At 40.3% G+C, this 19,355-nt stretch overlaps 1 protein-coding gene across 1 annotated transcript in view; it reads right to left on the minus strand.

Annotated features, from left to right (window-relative positions):
* CAPRIN1 (cell cycle associated protein 1) overlaps positions 1 to 17,880 on the minus strand; it is a 36,110-nt gene extending 18,230 nt beyond the window's left edge. Inside the window, exons 1-6 of the mRNA XM_018059257.1 lie at positions 17,639 to 17,880; positions 16,865 to 17,074; positions 3,858 to 3,920; positions 3,590 to 3,676; positions 1,028 to 1,266; positions 863 to 945 (exon numbers count right to left, since the gene is read on the minus strand). Coding sequence (XP_017914746.1) covers positions 863 to 945; positions 1,028 to 1,266; positions 3,590 to 3,676; positions 3,858 to 3,920; positions 16,865 to 17,074 — 682 coding nt within the window. The 5' untranslated portion in view covers positions 17,639 to 17,880. The remainder of the gene's footprint in view (positions 1 to 862; positions 946 to 1,027; positions 1,267 to 3,589; positions 3,677 to 3,857; positions 3,921 to 16,864; positions 17,075 to 17,638) is intronic.

Raw genomic sequence — 19,355 nt, forward strand, 5'->3', positions numbered from 1 at the left:
AAATCAAGAAAATGGATTTCTTACATGAAAAGATACACAAGGATTGGCTCCTCGTATTTGATTTACCCATTTCCTTAAAGCAAATACACCCCAAATTATATCATACAGTTTGCCAAAAAATCTTGTAATTTCTTTTCAATCATAATAGCTAAAAACAAGACATACAGATACTTTTGCCTTAGTATATTCAAATATCTACTTCCGTATATCAACATTAAAAACAGTTAACAATCCAGTCCCTTTTACTAAGTGGTTAAAATCTAAAATTCCTAATTTACTGAAGTAGTATAACTTAAAAATATCTTTAAAAAAACCCTGCATATTTACAGTTAAGGAGCTCATACATAGATTGTAGGTCTAGATAATTATTAGCTTTTTCAAAATACAAAAAGAAAGAATATCTGAAATTAGCAGAAGTCTAAGAAAAAATAAAAAAAAGACTAAGGCAATGACCATGAATAGAATGCATGGGGTGGAGTAAATGTTTTTCACAAGATTTCATTCATAAGGAAAAACCAGTCCCCATTTAACACCAAAAACAATGAAAGCCAATTTGGTGTTAATCTGTCCCCCTGAAACAGACTAAGTTAAGAACAAAACCATGTTAATTTAGGACCCCCATCTTTACCGATTTTTGGTTGTTTGATGCTGATGTTTTGATTTACATACACACAAAAAAAATTGCAAAAAATAAATAAAAACATACAAAAAGCAAACAAACCAAAAAAATTAAAAAGTAAACAGTGGATGAATATTACTTACATATTTCTAAAGTTTTCTTCAATTAACATTACTTTTAAATAAGAAATTAAACTTTAAAGGTTCTTAGTCACAAAAATCAAAAGTTGTCAGTGATACTCACAAGTTGTTCCACATACAGGTTTTTCCTTTCCTTCCAGCAAGTCCCACAGGTGAATGGAGGCATGTTCATACTGCTCATTCAACCTAATAATAATAATAAAACATCTGGTTAATTACTTTTCAGTTGTTAACACAATATTTACAAGTTTCTATTATACCACTATACCTCAAGCTCATGTCTCGTTCGGGGTCTGCTAATTTGTAGAACTCATCTAACAACGACAGTTCCTCTTCAGACAATATTGGCACTCCATTCAAACCTTGCTTCAGGTCGGTTCTCACTTCATCATCTCCCAGTTTGTCCAAAACATACTGCAGCTCAAGTACTGTCTTTAAACGTTTCTGTTCAGCTTCCTCTCTCATAAGCTGCTCCCGACGTGCCGTCTTCTTTATTGTTTTCTGAATCTGCATAAAGACATAAACATAAGACATATAAATAAATTTTATAAAAACTCTTTTACTAAAAAAAACAAAAACAAAACTCTTTTACTTCAATTTCAGGTCCAAAGTAAGACACATTTCACTCACTGAGTTAGATGTGATTCTGACATACAAAAGAATGACTCCCAACTTTAAAAGTTTAGTAAATGGAACCGTTTTAAGTAGTTATCTATTAGAAATTCAAAACACGGGTTTTCTAGAAGGTATTACACTTCAGAAATGGTACCAATGAAACAAATATTTGCTTCAAAATAATCTAGCAGACAGGAAATGAGGAAGTGAGTATAGGTAAAATATAATTACTCACAAAACGATACTAACCGTAGAAGCTAGGTATAGGTAAATGTAAGTTCATTACAGTCTTTAGTTCTTAAAATTTTTCATAATAAAAAGTATAAAAACTAAAAATTCTCATTAAGGTTTAGAGTCAATTTTAAAAAAGAAACCCTACCACAGCCACAATTAAAAAAAAAAATGTCTATCTTTAATAAAAAATGGTTCAAAATTCTAATTTCAATTGCCTACTACTGACTTAAAAGGAGATGTCAAACACACTACTACCCTCTTATCCCAAATAATCCACCAACTCCATTCTAGGAAGAAAGGCAGGAATGAGAAAATAAGTTGAGAAAGCAAAAGAAGTATGACAATAAAGAAAGCCACTTTGGATGAAATGAGAAGTTCAAGTAGGGAAGAATATGAAGACTAGAAAAGGTAGGCTTGAACTAGGCTGAAGACGCTCTTGAATACAAAACAAAAAACGTGTTTAATAACTGGAAAATGCAACAAAGGATCAGAGTTAAAAGACTGCCAACAAAGTTAAAGGCCCAGTGAAAAGTTCCTTTTTTAACCAGTTAAAAAATCAAAGGAAAATACAAGTATCTTAATTTACACTGTGACAGTAGCTTCAGAAATAGATTCTCTATATTAAATTGTATATGGTAATTCTACTTCTGTGACTCATTAAAAAAAAATCAGAAACAAGAAATTGGGCAGGGTTCTTCAAGCCTGAGGGTCCGACTTAAGCTAAATGGAACAAATCCCTACTTGGATGTAAATCAAATAACTCCTACTCCATTTTCAGGAGTATCATCAATATTTCCCAGCTTCAATCAAATTTAATAAGTAACAATAATATTAAGTGCATGAACCATTACTTACACCTCAAATACTGTTATAAGCACAACCCTATAATGAGGCAGGCACTAATTTTTTTTTTTTAACAGATTAGAAAACTGAAGCAATGTGACAGCCTCGTCCCTCTCTTTCTCCCTTTCCTTTCTAAACCACTGGCTCTTTCTCTGGAAAACCCTGACTGATACAGGTATAGGAAAGTTAAGTAATCCTTTCTCTAAAGTCTTACAACTATTAAGTAAAAGTGGCAGAATCAGGATTCAAACCAGGGAGCTTGGTTCCAGAATCAGAACTTTTCATCTATGTACTACAATGTCTCTCATCACATAATAAACTGTTTATTTCAACAAATCAGAGGCAACTTTATTCTTCAAAGTTGTTGCAAGCCTTTCTTCAAGGAGCCAACACTAATTCAGAAGGATATTAACTTTCTGGTCTCAACTTTCAAGAAACGAGTTTGACTTTGTTCGTATTTAATTTTTATCCTGTTCCCAAAGACTTTGGTCACATCAAAAGATTTTGGGGAAAAATACCCCTTCATTGGATCAAGAGCTGAAACAAGTGCAACATATCAGCCGGCCACATACCTTAAGATCCCTAATGGAGAAAGTAGTAACCAATTATATAAACAAGCCTCTTTATTTTCTGAGAGTTAACAGTATTGTAAGATAGTCCTGAGGCATAAAGGAAGACATGGAAGATAGAAGTCTACCACGTTTATACAACCATCTCTTGGTATCCAAGGGGACTCAAGCCAGGACACAATACTCCGCACCTCATGGATGCCAAAGTATCTATACATGTTCCAAGTACCTTACAGTACACCCTCTATATCTGTGCATTCAACCAACCTAGGATTTCAATCCCCGGATCCAGACCCCCAGATACAGAAGGCTGACTGTATATATTTGCACAGATAATTTTTTAGACCAATGATACATGTCCGTCATATATGAAACTCAGTCCTTTTAAAGGGCATCTTCAAGGTGTTACATTAAACTTCACAGAATTGTAAAGTAACTTAGATATAATTGGATCCAATCCTCTCCGCCTTGCAGAGAACTTATCAACAGCAATGCAAAAACTAAAACTCAAAAAATTTTCTGCCTTTATTTTTAATATTTTATAAACAGATATGCCACCTTTTACTTACATCTTGGCTTAATGCCATGAAACTCCTCTGTAATTCTTTTGCAAACTCCAAGTTATTTGTGACTTCCTGGTACTTAGACACGGCATCCTAAAAATAACAAAAAGAAAATCCAACTTTTACTGGAAACACAAAATTAATCTTATTAAAATAAGTTACATAAAATCTAAATGAAATATAACATCTTATTAAAATAAGTTACATAAAATCTAAATGAAATATAACATCTTATTAAAATAAGTTACATAAAATCTAAATAAAATATCTTTACCAGCTGATCTTGATTAAGCCTTTCCCCTTTGTTCATTCGTTCCTGATAATCATCAAGCTTGCCCTATATTAAAAGAAAAAATAATTATAGTCCATACTGGAAGTATATACCAGCTTAACAATGCTAAAATAACAAACCCATATAATTCTCTAAGTTTGTCTGTAATCTTGCCCTAAACATACTTTTTACATACTTTTTAGATAAACTAGTTTAAGTTAGTATCTAAAATAGCATTAGTTTAATTGTGAGTTTAAAAAATGAATTTAAATATCCCAGCCATGCTGATACCAAATACTGTATTATAAGTCAATGATAAGTTACTGCTTATTTTAAAAATTATTTTAATTGGAGAGTAATTACTTTACAATGTTATGATGACTTTTGCCATACATCAATGTGAATCAGCCACAGGTGTATCTGTGTCCACCCCCATCCTTGGGCTTCTCAAAAAAGATGTGCATCAGATGGCCCAAGCATATGATACCCATCCACATGAGTGACAGCCATAATTCAATGAGGATTCCTCTTACACTCAAGTGACCATATCAGGTACCTTATTTTACTAAGTGTTAAATTTTTGTTCCTCCCCTCCTCACCAAAGAATTCATGTACGTTGTGTATTTATTTTTCTCAATAAACACATGTGCATACTGTCTTTGATGTGCCCCACTCATTTCCCTTAAAAATGAAGTAAATTCAAGCTATCATATCACTTACAGTCACAGTACACTAGCTTTGCTCAACAGCTTTGCTCTTATTTTCTCACAAACGTAACTAAATGAGCAAGAGTGGGGGAAGAAAATTAAGCCTCTGGTTTAAGATCATTCTCCCATCCCTCCTCCCAAAGTGGGAGGTTTCCTAGGCTACTATTCTTAAATTTTAAAAACTCCCCCACAAACATACTCAGGTAATAAGATATAGTCAAAAATTCAGTTGTTGTTTTAAGAGTCAGAGGAGAAATAAATAGAAATATAAATTAAGCAAGAAAAATTTAAAATAATAACAAATTACAAACATATATAGTTATTCCTTATCCTCGGCAACAGTAAAAAAAACAAAAAAAAAGAAATCAAGAAAACAGATACAAACTAAGGTTCTGATAAAACTCAGAGGCACAGAAACAAACTTAGAAGCAGTGTCAGAAAGTTGTTTTCAAATGATCCATTCTGTTTGTACCAGAAACAGTATTCAACTTTCATAATCATTTTACCTTAAATTTAAAAGCTGATCACACTTCAGATACACTAAAGGTAAATAAAATCAGTACAATCATTAAAACATTAATGGATGATGAAACTATTCAATCTTACTTAGGTGAACTGCTCCCTTCCCTGGTGGCTCAGAGGTTAAGGCCTCTGCCTGCAAGGCGGGAGACCCAGGTTCAATCCCTGGGTCGGGAAGATCCCCTGGAGAAGGAAATGGCAACCCACTCTAGTATTCTTGCCTGGAAAATCCCATGGACGGAGGAGCCTGGTAGGTTCCAGTCCACGGGGTCGCAATGAGTCAGACAGACTGAGCGACTTCACTTTCTTTCTAGGTGAACTATTTACACAACAGTAAGCCCCCAGGGCTTCCCTGGTGGCCCAGTGGTTATTAAGAATCCACCTTGCAATGCAAGGGATACCAGGTCAATCTTTGGTCCAGAAAGATCCCACATGCCCCCGGGGCAACCAGGCCTATCTATGCACAACTACTGAACCTGCACCCTAGAGCCTATGCTCTGCAACAGGAGAAGCCTACACACAATTAGGGGCAGCCTCTGCTCTCCGCAACTAGAGAAAGCCCCTGCACAGCAATGAAGACCCAGCACAGCCAAAAATAAATACATTTATAACAATTAAAACATTAAATAAATACATATATTAAAAAAATAAGCCTCCAACTAAGTTCATATAAAATCCAAGTCTAGAATTACACTGTCAACAATTTGAGATTTTCTTTAGTAATCAGACAAAAGAAAACTTTACTAATACATGTCCATGTATTACCTAAAAAATCTGACACTTTAGGAAAGTGAACCATATTATTCTGAATTTCTTCCAATCATGAGAGACTTTGTGGTACTTACTCTGTTTAAAAAGAAAGCTTAGTCTTTAAGTAAATGAATCAAGATTTTTACACTGATACGGTACACCTAACCCCATAAGAGAGAAGTTAAACTGCCTCAAACACTGAGGATAAACAAAGACAGTTTATATTTTTAAAAGGACAGGCTACTTTAAAAAAATTAAAAACTAAACAAGTTAAAGATTTGCTTTTAATTATGATTTATGATGTAATAATAGCATTATAATCTGTATTCCAGTACTTAGAAATATACAAATAGAAGATATGCCAACAGGAATGCCTGAAATTTAGTGCCAGTACACAGTAAAAATTCTAGCAACTAGGCAAAGAAAAACTGCTGTTAGCTTATACATTTATTATCTCCCCCTTTTAATGGCATTATACATTTTTCAAGAAAACTGTTGCTAAATCAGGACATCAGCACATAATGAATGTTCTACAAATCCACAGGGGATGGTTTCACATACCTAGCGTTATCATTAAATGTCTGCAGAACATAAAACTCCTATAAACTGTGTGTGTGTTTGTGTGTACACATAAAGATTTTTTAAGGTGTTAAGAATGGTATCTGAGTGTTAGAATTACAGGTACAATCTTTTCCTTCTGTTTTGCACACTTATTTTGCAAAGACATAGCTTATATAATAGTGATAAATTAAAATCTTGTGCTACACAAAAATGTTAAGACTGTCAGATTTCAGGATACTGTCAGGACTTTCACCTACAATAATCCTTGAGTATGCATCTATATTATCCTAGGACGAGCTATGGCAGAAAAGCTTCAATTTTGTACACAATAGGCAAGGTGCTCTTCATCCAATCCCAAGATCTACGTCAGATTACATATTCTAAAGACGACTCACATTGTACTGTTCTACAACGTGACCTTGGCACTTCTCATTAAAAACTAGTCTAATTCCTCTGCCATAGTACTGAGCTTCAACCAAGAGAACAGTGGAAATGATCCTATGTGACTTCCAGGGTTGAGTCATAATAACAATGCATCTCTGCCCTGTTTGCTGGTCACTAAAACCAATCACGTTTGGAGCCCTGAGCTATCATTTAACAAGTCCAATAACCCTGGGATTGCCATGCTATGAGGAAGCTAAGCTATGAACAGAGGTCTCAAATAAGAATTCTGGTCAGCAATTCTAGCGTTACGTCATCCGAGCCCAGGCATCAGACATGTGAGGAAACAAGGTTGAGTCTTCCCAGCTGAGACCCCAGGCATCACAGAGCAGGTAAACCCCACTGTATGCCCTGAATCCCTAACAGGCATCATCTGTGCGCATGATGAAATGAGGTAAGTGCCGGAGTAATCTGCCACACAGCAATAACTGGACGGTTAAGAGGTCAATGAAAAGAGAAAGAAGCTACTATGTGAAACTCGGCTTCATAGTACAAAAATTCTTGAAATACTGTCACCCGCAAGATCTCTGTGTAGCCAAAATAAAGATCTATGCATTAAATACAAGTAGAAAAATTGCCCACTTGGGGTTAAAATTTGCAGTACAAACTAAGATCATTACATAAATAAGGATTTGCTTGTCAAACTGACGGGTCCAACATTAACCCCCACAAAAACAGAGGGGCAAAGACAGAGAGGAATAAAGTACTCCAGACACACACAGCTTTTCATTCCCTAAACTCGAAGACAGTTTCTAATATAGTGTTACAGACAAATTTGTTAAATATTCGTATCATCCACATAAAATGATTATTAAGTTTTTTTCCCAGCAGAATGGAGTTGTTTTTCTAGCATCAGATATCTTCGTCAGAAAGCCTACCACAATACTGCTATAACTGAAACCTGCCCTCTTAGATTCTATCTTGAAATATCCATCTTGAAAATTCCATTCAGGGTTCCTTTTTCAACTGAGCATCCCTAATGTATTAAAAATTCATTTATAGCACCACATATGAGCAAGATGGCGCAGTGGTGAAGAATTTGCCTGCCAATGCAGGAGACATAAGAGGTGGAGGTTTGATCCCTGAGTCAGGAAGATCCCCTAGAATAGGAAATGGCAACCCGCTCCAGTATCCTTGCCTGGAAAATTCCATGGACAGCCCATGGGGTTGCAACAAGTTGGACACAACTGAGTGGCTGAGCACAGCACACACTAGCAAGATAAAAATCAGGCCATTTTCCAGGTTACTCATAATCAGAATCTCTAAAGCAGAACCATGGAATCAGACACTACCCAGTACATGTCAAAACTAAGACTATACTGTCATGTAGTACCCAGAAACCAGTCCCACTCTTCTCTTTCTTATAACAGTTCAGAGTGTTTGTTATGACAGGCATTCAAATTTAAAGTATCATGGAGGCACTATTATCAATCACATTTCATTTAAATCGAAACTGAAAGGGCAATTAAATAACCTGCCTAAGGTCATATATGAGATGAGATGTTGGATGACATCACCAACTCTATGGATATGAGTTTGAGCAAGCTCCAGGAGTTGGCGATAAGACAGGGAAGTCTGGCGTGTTGCAGTCCATGGGGTCGCAAAGAGTTGGACACAACCGAGCAACTGAACTGAAATGAACTGAAGGTCGCCTATCCCAGAAAAACCACTTGTGCCTCAGCACTGTATTTCCACTCTATTCCAGCTATTGCTACACTTCATTTCTGCCCTCCTGCTGCTCTCTTCTTCCTTTCTCCAGAATTGCAGTACACCCAGATCTTCCATCCCCGCCCAAGATTTTTTTTTAATCACCAAAGCTGCTTTATCTAACCATTTTTTTAAAAACTTCACTAGGTGCTACAGGGGTATGTGCTAAGTTGCTCAGTCGTGTTAGACCCTGTGTAACACTATGGACTGTAGCCCCCCAGCTCCTTTGTCCATGAGGATTCTCCAGGCAAGAATACTCGAGTGGGTTGCCATGCCCTCCTCCAGGGGATCTTCACAAGCCAGTAATCGAACCTGCATCTCTTATGTCTCCTGAATTGGCAGGCAGGTTCTTTACAACTAGCGTCACCTGGGAAGCTATGAGGGCGGCATAAGATAGTCAAAATGACTGTTCTCCAGAGATTCCCTTCCTTCCTGTTGTAACCAACAAATTCCATAAGTGAATAACTGGACAAAAATGACAGTTAAAAAGAAATAGTAAAAAAATGAGAGACTCAAAAAACCACTAATTCTTCAACCAGACAACTGTGGTGCTGGGGGTTTAGCCGCTAAGTCGTGTCCATTTCTTGCGACCCCATGGACTGTAGCCTGCCAGGTCCCTCTGTCCGTGGGATTCTCCAGGCAAGAACACTGGAGTGGGTTGCCATTCCCTTCTCCAGGAGATCTTCCCAACCCAGAAATCAAACCCGGATCTCCTGTATTACAGGCAGATTCTTTACCAACTAGACAACTGTAAACAGTCACAACAAGAAAAATTAGCAGCGACAACATCTTTAGCTTGACTATCTAGGAAACTATGTAACTCTCATTCTCAATTAAGGAAATCTTTAAACTGTGGGAGAATACTTAAGAATGAAGCTTAAAATAACAAAAACAGTAGTAACACCTAGCTATATCTCAAATTACTTTCTCTCCAGGCCAAGTAAATCACTTCTGTAGTACTGAAAGAACTTGTAGAATGACAATGGAAATACAGCAAGACAAAGATTTCCTTTCCTCTCATCTTTCCATAATCTTCAGTGGCCCTTTCTAGACATTTCAAGTCCCCAATCCCTGCATTCCTGTTCTTCATCTAGAAATATGAGTTCTGACTTTGCCTACACATGACTCTGCCTCCAACAAACGTTCCTCAATTCAACTGAGACTGAGTTGCTAGTAAAATTCATAGCAGACAGAAGAGGCATCAAGAATCAAGTTCCTTCAATTTTTAAAAGGAGGGTATAGATAACATAGAGTACAATCAATAGATGATTCATAGCATCTCTCTTCAAATGCTAGAAGCCTTTACATGTTGCAGGAGTCTGAGCTGTTACAGAAAAAAATATTTAACAGTGGTGTCAGGGATCTAACTCCAACATCATAAACTTAAGAGTTGTCCAAAAATGAAACAGACTTTCACTGAGAAATGAGCATTTCACCAGGCCCTAGAAGACTGATTAACACAGAAGCTCACTGAGTATCAAGACTGCAGGATTCCTGAACACTGAAGAACAGTAAAAGGATGCTAAATCAGTTGTTATCTAATGTCCCGTTGTAAGATAATTTTTTAGGCAGGTAACTAACCAGGAGTTATAATTTGACAAGATTTTTGTCCAACTGGGCTTCCCTTGTGGCTCAGCTGGTAAACAATCTGCCTGCAATGCAGCAGACCTGGGTTCTGTCCCTGGGATGGGAATATCCCCTGGAGAAAGGAAAGGCTACCCACTCCAGTATTCTGGCCTAGAGAATTCCATGGACTGTATAGTCCTCTGGGTCGTAAAGAGTCGGACACGACTGAGCAACTTTCGCTTTCACTTGTTCAACTGCAAGGGGAAAAAAGACAATCCTATAAAAACTTATTCCCTGTCCATGGCAGTAATTCTGTAGTTAAGTCTGAATGAAGGAATGCACCTAACCTTAGTAAGAAAATGAAAAAGTTTAGAGTTCCAACATCACCTACTTTGAATTATATTCTTATAAAGTCTAAAGCTTGTGAACTTGAAAAACAAATGATCCGAAAAAGAAAGAAACAACTGACCAAAGATAACCTTAACAAGTGCCTTTTGGATTATTAGTTGCTTTAGCCAAACTACTCAGGAGAATGAGTTGGTATAACTAAATGGTTTATATACTCTGCTGGGACTTCAATTATTGATAGAAAGATGTGAACCGTTAATTCATTTAAAATGGAGACCAAAGATTTTTTTCCCCAATGATTAGTATATTTCAGCTATGTCTATGTTTGGATAAGAGTATTAAGGGGAATGCAGTGAAATTTCTAACAATCTATAATGGTTCAAATACCAAAAATCATCTGTCCTCCTTCCTAAGACTATTAACAAATCTTGTTTACACTACCTAGATTTTAAGATAGGAGTTTTCTAATTGCTTACTCATCAACTCTACTCACTTAAAAAAAATAAAATCCTTCAGGAGAAAAACCCAATTAAAATAAAAAAAACCATTCAAGTAAATAGCTCTATACAAAAAAGCATTTTCCCCTTCATGGATTAATCCATTTTAACAGGATTTTATTGATGAAAATCCAAGTATTGCTATGTAATGATTTAGTCAATCTAGCAAATATGTATTTAGCATACGCCATGTGCAAGGCACAGTAGGACAGTCTCTGCCCTCTGGCAGTTTACTACCTATTAGAAAAAATGAGGAAGGTGAGAACATAAGACAATATAAAAACGCAAAGAAAGTGTACAGACATGGGCAGCACAAGGAGTTAAAGGAAACAGACTGCACGGTCAAGAAGCACACCTTACCCTTTCCTCAGAAATAGCAACTGAGCAGAGGCACAATAAGGTCTCTGTCATCTGTTTCTACACTCGTACTCTATCCAACTGCAGCACTAGTATACAGCTAGTGGGAGAAATAAGATGAAAAGTCAAGCACCTTACAACTTCAGCTGTGACTGACTTTCTCTGCTGCTACTCCTCTCATTCTCCTCTACCGCATACATACTATTCATTTCCTCCCCTCAAAGGAACTAATTATTAAAAAAAAAAATCCAGAAACTTGGAATACGAGAATTAAGATGTAAATATTGACACATCCCCTACTTCTCTCTACTGGTAATGCTATCCCCAGATTTTCTGGCCTATAACATACCAAGCTTGAGTAGAGACTAGCAAATGTGCATGTGGGGCTTAACTAAGCATGAGAGAAACTTTAAATGGAACTTCACCTGTACTGCTAGTCGCTGGAAGCCATTACCTAGACAGCCTACAAACACAAATTTAGCAATGAGATGTTACTATATAGGTCTACAGAAGAATTAAAAAGCCTTTTTTCTTTGCTTTCACCCTTTTTAAATAGAAGAACTCTAAAATAAAAGTATGTGGGGGGACTTCTCTGGCAATCCAGTGATTTAGACTCCATGATCCTCAATCAAGGGGAAAGGGTTCGATCCCATTGGGAACTAAGATTTGGCATGTCACAGTGTGGCCAAAAAATAAATAAAAATTTAAAAAATAATAATAAAATTCAGTTATTTGAAGTAAAAGGCTTGGTTTGACAGGATCAGCTGTAACTTGAAAAATTACACTATGTCACAAAGCATTACAAATTCTAATTACCCCTCTAAAGCATTACAAGAGACCTTGGAATTCACCTATTTTAACCTGGGTCATTTCACATGAGCACCTCAATTTCTTCCTCTGTAAAATGAACTGGAATAAATTCTAAAATGGCTTTAAGCTCTTAACATATTTCAAAGATTCTATAACAGTATGATAATAAAATTAAGAACACACTGTTTTAAGTTTTAGTACTAGGTTAATCCTCGTCTAGTTCTAAACATAAACTAATAAATTACATAAAAGTATGACAAACTGTATGCTTACTCTCTAACTCAGACAAAATTTATTCTGATATAAATATCTGATACAAATATTCTGACAGAAACATAGGAATTATCCTAGAATAAAATATGGCCAGCTTAAAACAACACATTCTTATTATCATACTCAGGATTCTACTCTCATTCCAGAAAAAGGTATTTGCGTCATCACGAGATAATTCACATCATTTTCTTTCCAAACTCAATTTTTAAATACTTTTCTATGTCACACACTCACAGAGCACACCCAGACAAGCAGAGGGAAACAAACTAAGCATTATACTTTTTCTTCTGTGACAAGGTGAATGCAAAACAAAGTAATCTTGCTCTCTGCATTGCAGAGGAATAGTCCATGCAACTAATGGAAAAACTAGCACTTCAGAGATTTTAACTGTCAAGAAAAACTTCCGATGTTATCCCCAAGAAAAGGGTTTGCTTATACAAGTTATAAACGTTTTTATTTCAAAAGACTGAGAATTCTGTACAACACCTGCACTGAAAATCCTTTAGAGAGGCACACTGTATTGCTCTGTAAAGAAATGTTATCCTAACAATAAGCAATCCTTTTTCCAGAATATGAACTGCAAAGAAATACAGAGCAAAAAGACTTTAGGAGGTATGAAAAACAGTATACTTGTCTATACTTCTGGTCATATTGGTTAAAAACTGCCAGGTCATTCTGCTAGATAACACTGATTAATCTTTCACCTACCAAAGTCACTACTGTCTAAACTTACTATACTTAGAATGGAGTATAACAATTTTAAATGTCATCCATTAAAACATCCTTTATTCTATCTCAAAAATGATTACCTGTTACCATATAAAAGAGCTCTCCCTTGAGTTAAAGCAGCTTCCCTGGTTCAGTTGGTAAAGAATCTGCCTGCAATGCAGGAGACCAAGGTTCAATCCCTGGGTCTGGAAGATCCCCTGAAGAAGGAAATGGCAATCCACTCCAGTATTCTTGCCTGGAAAATCTCATGAACAGAGCAGCGTGGCAGGCTACAGTCCATGAGGTTGCAAGGGTTGTACACAACTTAGTGACTAAACCCACCACCTTGAGTTAAAATTAACACTTGGTTTCAAAATATCATCTTGCATACCCTAGGGCCCAGTTCTATGCCAACTGATGAACTAGACAATCACTCAGTTCATTGTTACTTGTAATCAGTTGAAAGATTGGTAAATGGAATTTGACAAGATTCTATTATAGCTGCATTTCTTCTCTTTGCTGAACATTCACATAGTTTAAAAGCCCAAATTTCAAAAAACCACCAGGCCATTTAGTTGCATTACATAACAGGATCATATTTCATCAAAGTAGGCATTCTCACTGAACAGATGCTTAGCTTGCCTCTAAATAACTTTGTTTTTTCACTGAAGTACAATAAAATTATTTCAATTCTCTATGTTTTGTGGTATTACCTATCAAGCAATAATTTTTATCAGGATACTTAATTTAAGAATCCCTGGAAAAAGGCATTTTGTCCAGAAAGCACCTATGAAAAGGTCAAAACTAAAATACAACTCAAATATAACTTGCTCAAGAAGCTTAAGTAAAGACTGAAAACTGATTTGTAAAGTAAATCCTACTTTAGATGTATTAGAAACACTATTAAAAAATGGATCCTAGTTATATCCATTCATACAGTAATCATCTAGATATAGAAAATTTTCCATTTAAACTAGAAATTAGATGTGATTAAATTATAGAGGAAAACCCAAATGCCCTGAGTTTCTCAAAAATTAAAACCTGCAGTTTTAATAGTAAGTCACAACATTGGTACTACCAACTCAACTATTTAACAAGTAGGGAGCTCAGTCTCTGAGTTACCAAAAAGCCTCAGGTAACTGAAATTTGACCTTTCTGCTACCTAGCACCCTAACACTGCGAAGACAGGGAAAAAAGAAAAGAAAGGCATTTGTTGTTTGTGCAGTGTACTAAATCTCCATCATTACAAGGGAATTTTTCACTACTTACTGCTGCTGCTGCTAAGTCACTTCAGTCGTGTCCAACTCGTGCGACCCCATAGACAGCAGCCCACCAGGCTCCCCAATCCCTGGGATTCTCCAGGCAAGAATACTGGAGTAGGTTGCCATGTCCTTCTTCAATGCATGAAAGTGAAAAGTGAAAGTGAAGTCGCTCAGTCGAGTCGGACTCTTAGTGACCCCATGGACTGCAGCCTACCAGGCTCCTCCATCCATGGGATTTTCCAGGCAAGAGTACCAGAGTGGGGTGCCATTGCCTTCTCCTAGCCTTGTCCATAATCTCTGTAATAATAACTATATTATTCTCTCCTTTATAATTGGGGGGAAGGGGGTAGGCAATGTATAGTACTACAAACCTATACACAGGAAAGACCTGTCACAGCTCAGGCCCTCATAGGGTTCATAAAACTAGCTTACTAATTTTTTCAGATACACTTAACACTAGAATCCAACTTACCTCACAACCAAGTTACGTGGTAATCAGTGCATGACTTTATCTTATAAATGTCTTTCAAGAATCATTTTTCAGTCATTAAAACATAAATATCTATATTAAGATGTCTACATTTAAAATATTACATCATTAATATTGTTCTTCATTCAGGTATTAAATACAAGATTGACAGGATTATTTACTGAATTAAGAGGTTTTTACAATGTAGCTAAGTCTCAATTTCAAATACAGTTAACAAAGATGGCAGACTCAGACGACACTGGTCTTGAGCATGCTTATCTTATTACATACTTGAATGTAGCTCCTTAACAATAAAAATGCTTTTGTTGCTTTGGTAGCACTGATAAATCTATTATTTCAAACAGTTATAATAAATCACACTTATTTAATCAAAATAAAGGATCAGCAAAAGGTAGAAATCCACAAGTAGCACATCTTTCAATTTCAAATAAAGTTCAAGTAAATTTCCAAATATAAAAGACAGTCTTTAAAACCTCTAAACATGCTTTAAAACTCCCCCCAAAAATGTAAAATGAATCATTAAACAAGCGATCAAAATAATTAAGGCCTAAATATAACCAGTTTTCAAGTTATTTCCCACAGCCCAAATCTTAGCCAAGTAGTTACCATTGCAGCTGACAAAATAAACATTTTAAAGTGACTTCTTCAAAATTCAAGATGTTATAATGTTTTACTAGAGGCAGATAAACAAATGCTACTAAATGATCTATTGTAACAGTTTGAAAGCAAGTTATTTCCTTTTTAAGGTAAAAGGCAAAAGTTTGCATAATAGTTACAGATGTAACTACCCCATTTTTTTTTGTACTACTGATTTGTTTTCCCTTTCCACCTCCAATCTTACTGAAGGCTGAATTATTCATTCTGCTAAAACGCTTTCTCTACACGTACACACAAACACACAGGCGCACGCACGCACACACGCGCACACACACACACACACACACGTGTCCCTCTAAACAGCTGGCACAGTCCTGCGCTGAAAGCATAAAACAAAGGACCAACTTGAAGATAAACCTCACAGTGTGACCTAGGAATGGTTAAATATTCAACCCAAAATTTGTGGGTGTGGCTCGAGTTTTCTTTTTGGAGGGGGGGACCGAGGGAGGCCAGTCGGGCGACTGCCTGGTCTCTGCCCTCCCCCTCTTTCGCTTTGTGCTCACAATGCAGCTCCCGTACAGCGCTTCCCTCTCCCCGCAGCCGCCGCCATGTTAGACGCGCTCTCCATGTGCCCAGAGACCTAGGAGCCCCTTCGTCCAACCCGGACCCATCCCCCCCGCGAGTCTCGACCCGTGCAGTCTCCCTCCCCACCCTCTTCAGTGCGTCCCCAACGGGCAAAGAGCGGCTGCAGAAAGTCTTCTCGGGGTCGTGTGAAACGTGAGGCTCGGGGGGACACCCGGACAATTGAAACAAAGAAGGAAGGGGCGCCCGCAGAGCGGGGCGGGGGTAGCAAATCCAAGGCCTGCCTGAGAGGGGCCTGAGGGAGAAGCGACTCTCGTTTAAGAACCCCGAACACTTCCCTCCCGAGGGAGCAGAGGGGCCGCTGCGCAGGCCTCAAGTACACGGTAACGGAGCGGACAAGCCCCAAGGCTCCAGGACGCAGGCCGCCCCGACTCCACGAGGCAGTCGGTTGGGCCCTGAACGCCCCCCGCCCCAGGACCTCTTCCTTTCCCCCCAGACCCCCGTCACAGAAAAAGGGCTTCCGCCACCGAGAGCAGGGCATCACGGTTAAATGCCTGGCGACGGGACAGGCCCCCACCCTCACACAACCCAGTCGCCGAGGCCGCAGGCCTGGCCCCCGCGGGAGGACGGTAATAAAGAGGCCTGGGGGCCCGCGCCGCGTCCGCGTCAGGTGACAAGCACCTCCCCGCGGAGCCCGTTTTCTGGGCTCGAAGCTCCGCTTAACTGCGGAGGCCGGGCCTGGGCGAAGGGGAAGAGTCCGAGACTGGGAGAGTAAAGCCTGCGGCAAGTCAGGGTCCGAGCACCAAACCCTCCCTTCCCCGCCAGCTCCTGGCACCTTTTTCTTCTCCAGGTTCCGAAGTTTCTTGTCGATCACCCCGAGAATCTGCTTCATGGCCTCGGTCTGGACAGCCCCGGTGCCGGTCGTGGGGTGCTGGGAAGCCGGCGCGGCGGCCCCGGCCCCCGCCTCATTCCCGGAGGAACCCGACGGCGGTGGCGGTCCGGACGACTTGCTGCCGCTTCCGCTGTGGCTGGTGGCCGAAGGCATCTTGAGACCGTAAGGGGAGAGAAGAAAAAGCGGGAGGAAGGACAAGAGCGGCGAGTCAGTCGGCGGACGGGGCGAGACGCGGGACAAAACGCGCAGCGGGCGGGAGCCTGCGCGAGCCGGTGGGGGTGGGGACGGGGCCGGCGCGCGCCGCCGGGGCAGGAAGGGGCCGCGGGCGCGCGCGCGACCCGCCAGCGGGGCGCCCGGCGGGCCTCGCACCGCCCCCCGCCCCGCCCCTCCCCCGCGCGAGCCACCGGCTCGGCCTACCGGCCCCGGGGCACCAAGACTCGCGCCGGGGGCGGGACCTCGCAGCGCCGTCCGCCAACGGCCAGAGCAACGGTCCCCACCGGGAGGGCCGGCACTCGCCTCCCTGCGAGGAAGGGAGGGAAGAGAAAGGTCGGGGCTGAGAGGCGGAGTAGGGTGAAGGGCACTGGAAATGACCGGGGGTGGGGGTGGGGAAGAGGAGACTTGAGGAGCAAGCCCCTCGCGCAGGTCCAGAAGATCCGGAGGTAAAGGACACTCGGGGTAGCGACCCGCTTCCCCTTCAGCGCCCCGGGTGGCGCTCACCGTGCGCGCGCGGAGGCCGCTGGAGATCCCAAGTGGGCAGCTGAGGGGACAAGGGTGGCAGTGCGTTCCGAGCAGTGTCGTGCGCTCCGTGGGCACAGGCTACTGCGCCCTATCCCCGCTGCACCGAGAGCCGCTGCTAGTGAGGCGGAGAGCCGGGAGCGGGAGTGACTTAGGCAGCCAGCCCTCTGGGGCGGAGGGGGCGGGAGAAGCGGCGGGCGGGGGCCTTCGCGGCCGCTCGGGCTGCCCGGCGCGAACGCCTGCAAAGAAGGGCCCACCTGGCCTCCCGCCCGGCCTCCCCGCGGCCTTGGCCTGAGGGGCGGCCGCTCGGTATAGGTCTGCAGGGCCCCGGGGAGGCTGCCGGAGCGGTAGCTTTAGTTTGGGGCGATATCGAAGCTAGGGTCCTTCAGGCGAAGTTGCTGGACGTCCAAACTGGGACAATAGGTGTCAAGCAGCTGTGTCTGGAGCTGGCAACTGCCCCACGGAGAGCCCTTATGCGGGGGGGTTCAGGGGGGAGAAAAAGGTTTCTGCAAGTAAGGGGTGCGCAGGATGGGTGGTGCAATCCCAGCTTCTAGAATTCCTTTATATGCAGAGCAAGCAAACCCACACCTCAAAAGGTCTAAAGAGAAGTTGCCGCTTCCCCTACAACACAATCACCTGGTAACCTAGGAGTTCTCTGTAGAACGCGCTGGAAATGAGCAAGATGGATGGTTTTAAGTTATAAAACTCTGGACTCATGTTACAAATAATCTTCAGCTATCTTAAGATAACATGTACCCAATAGGCCTGAGTATTATGAATCAGACTTTTTTCGTTTTGTCTTAGATTTACCCAAAACTTTTAAGCGATTTTTTTCCTCCAAGGGAAATATTCCAGCCTTGGAATAAGGTTGTGGATGATGAACAAAAGAAAGGCCAAATGCTGGAGGAAAATGTATTAAAAGGAATATAAGCAGTGGAAAATTTAGCAACACAACGTATGACAACAGTAAATGACCCAGTTTATTATTTAAATTCCAGGAAAAGGATTTAGGAAAGGATGCTACCAAAGCCACTGTTTACTGGGAAATAAAATGAGTAATACTGGTTGGCAACATTTATCCTGAGGGAGCCTGGAGAAGCAGCAGCCTACATCCTCAAGATACTCCAGTTAGTTGCAGTCTGTTGTCTATTCATTCAAATATTTATAGGGCACCTTACTATGCGTTAGGAACTCTTTAACGCTAGGGATTGTAAACAATTTCTATGTGCTTGGAGCTTCATTCTAAGTTGGGAGAAGATAAGTAAATATAAGAGTGAAGAGGTAGAGGGGGGGAAAAAGCTGGTCAGGAAAAGCGTTAGTGCCATTTGAGCCAAGACTGAAGGAAAAAGGTCACTCACTTATCTTGGAGGAAGAATTTTCCAGGTAGAGGGAAAGCCATGTGCCAGGATCTGAGATGGGAGTGTGCTTGGTGTGTGCAAGGATGAGCAAGGAGGCCAGAGTGGCAAGAGCAGAGTAGGAGATGAGGTATAAGATATAAAAGAGAGCCAGCAGGTAAAGCCTGATAGACCACTAAGCACTTTGGCTTTTGCTGAATGAAATGGGGAGTCACTGTGTGCATAGTCTTAAACAGGAGAGTAACCTAATCCACCTGGGTTTTCAAGAAACCCTCTTGCTGCTATATAAAGAATTTACAGTAAATGTGAGAAGTGAGGGGGGTGTGGAGCAAGAGCAGAGGCTG

This window comes from Capra hircus, chromosome 15, assembly GCF_001704415.2.
Source record: "Capra hircus breed San Clemente chromosome 15, ASM170441v1, whole genome shotgun sequence".
Lineage (NCBI taxonomy): Eukaryota > Metazoa > Chordata > Mammalia > Artiodactyla > Bovidae > Capra > Capra hircus.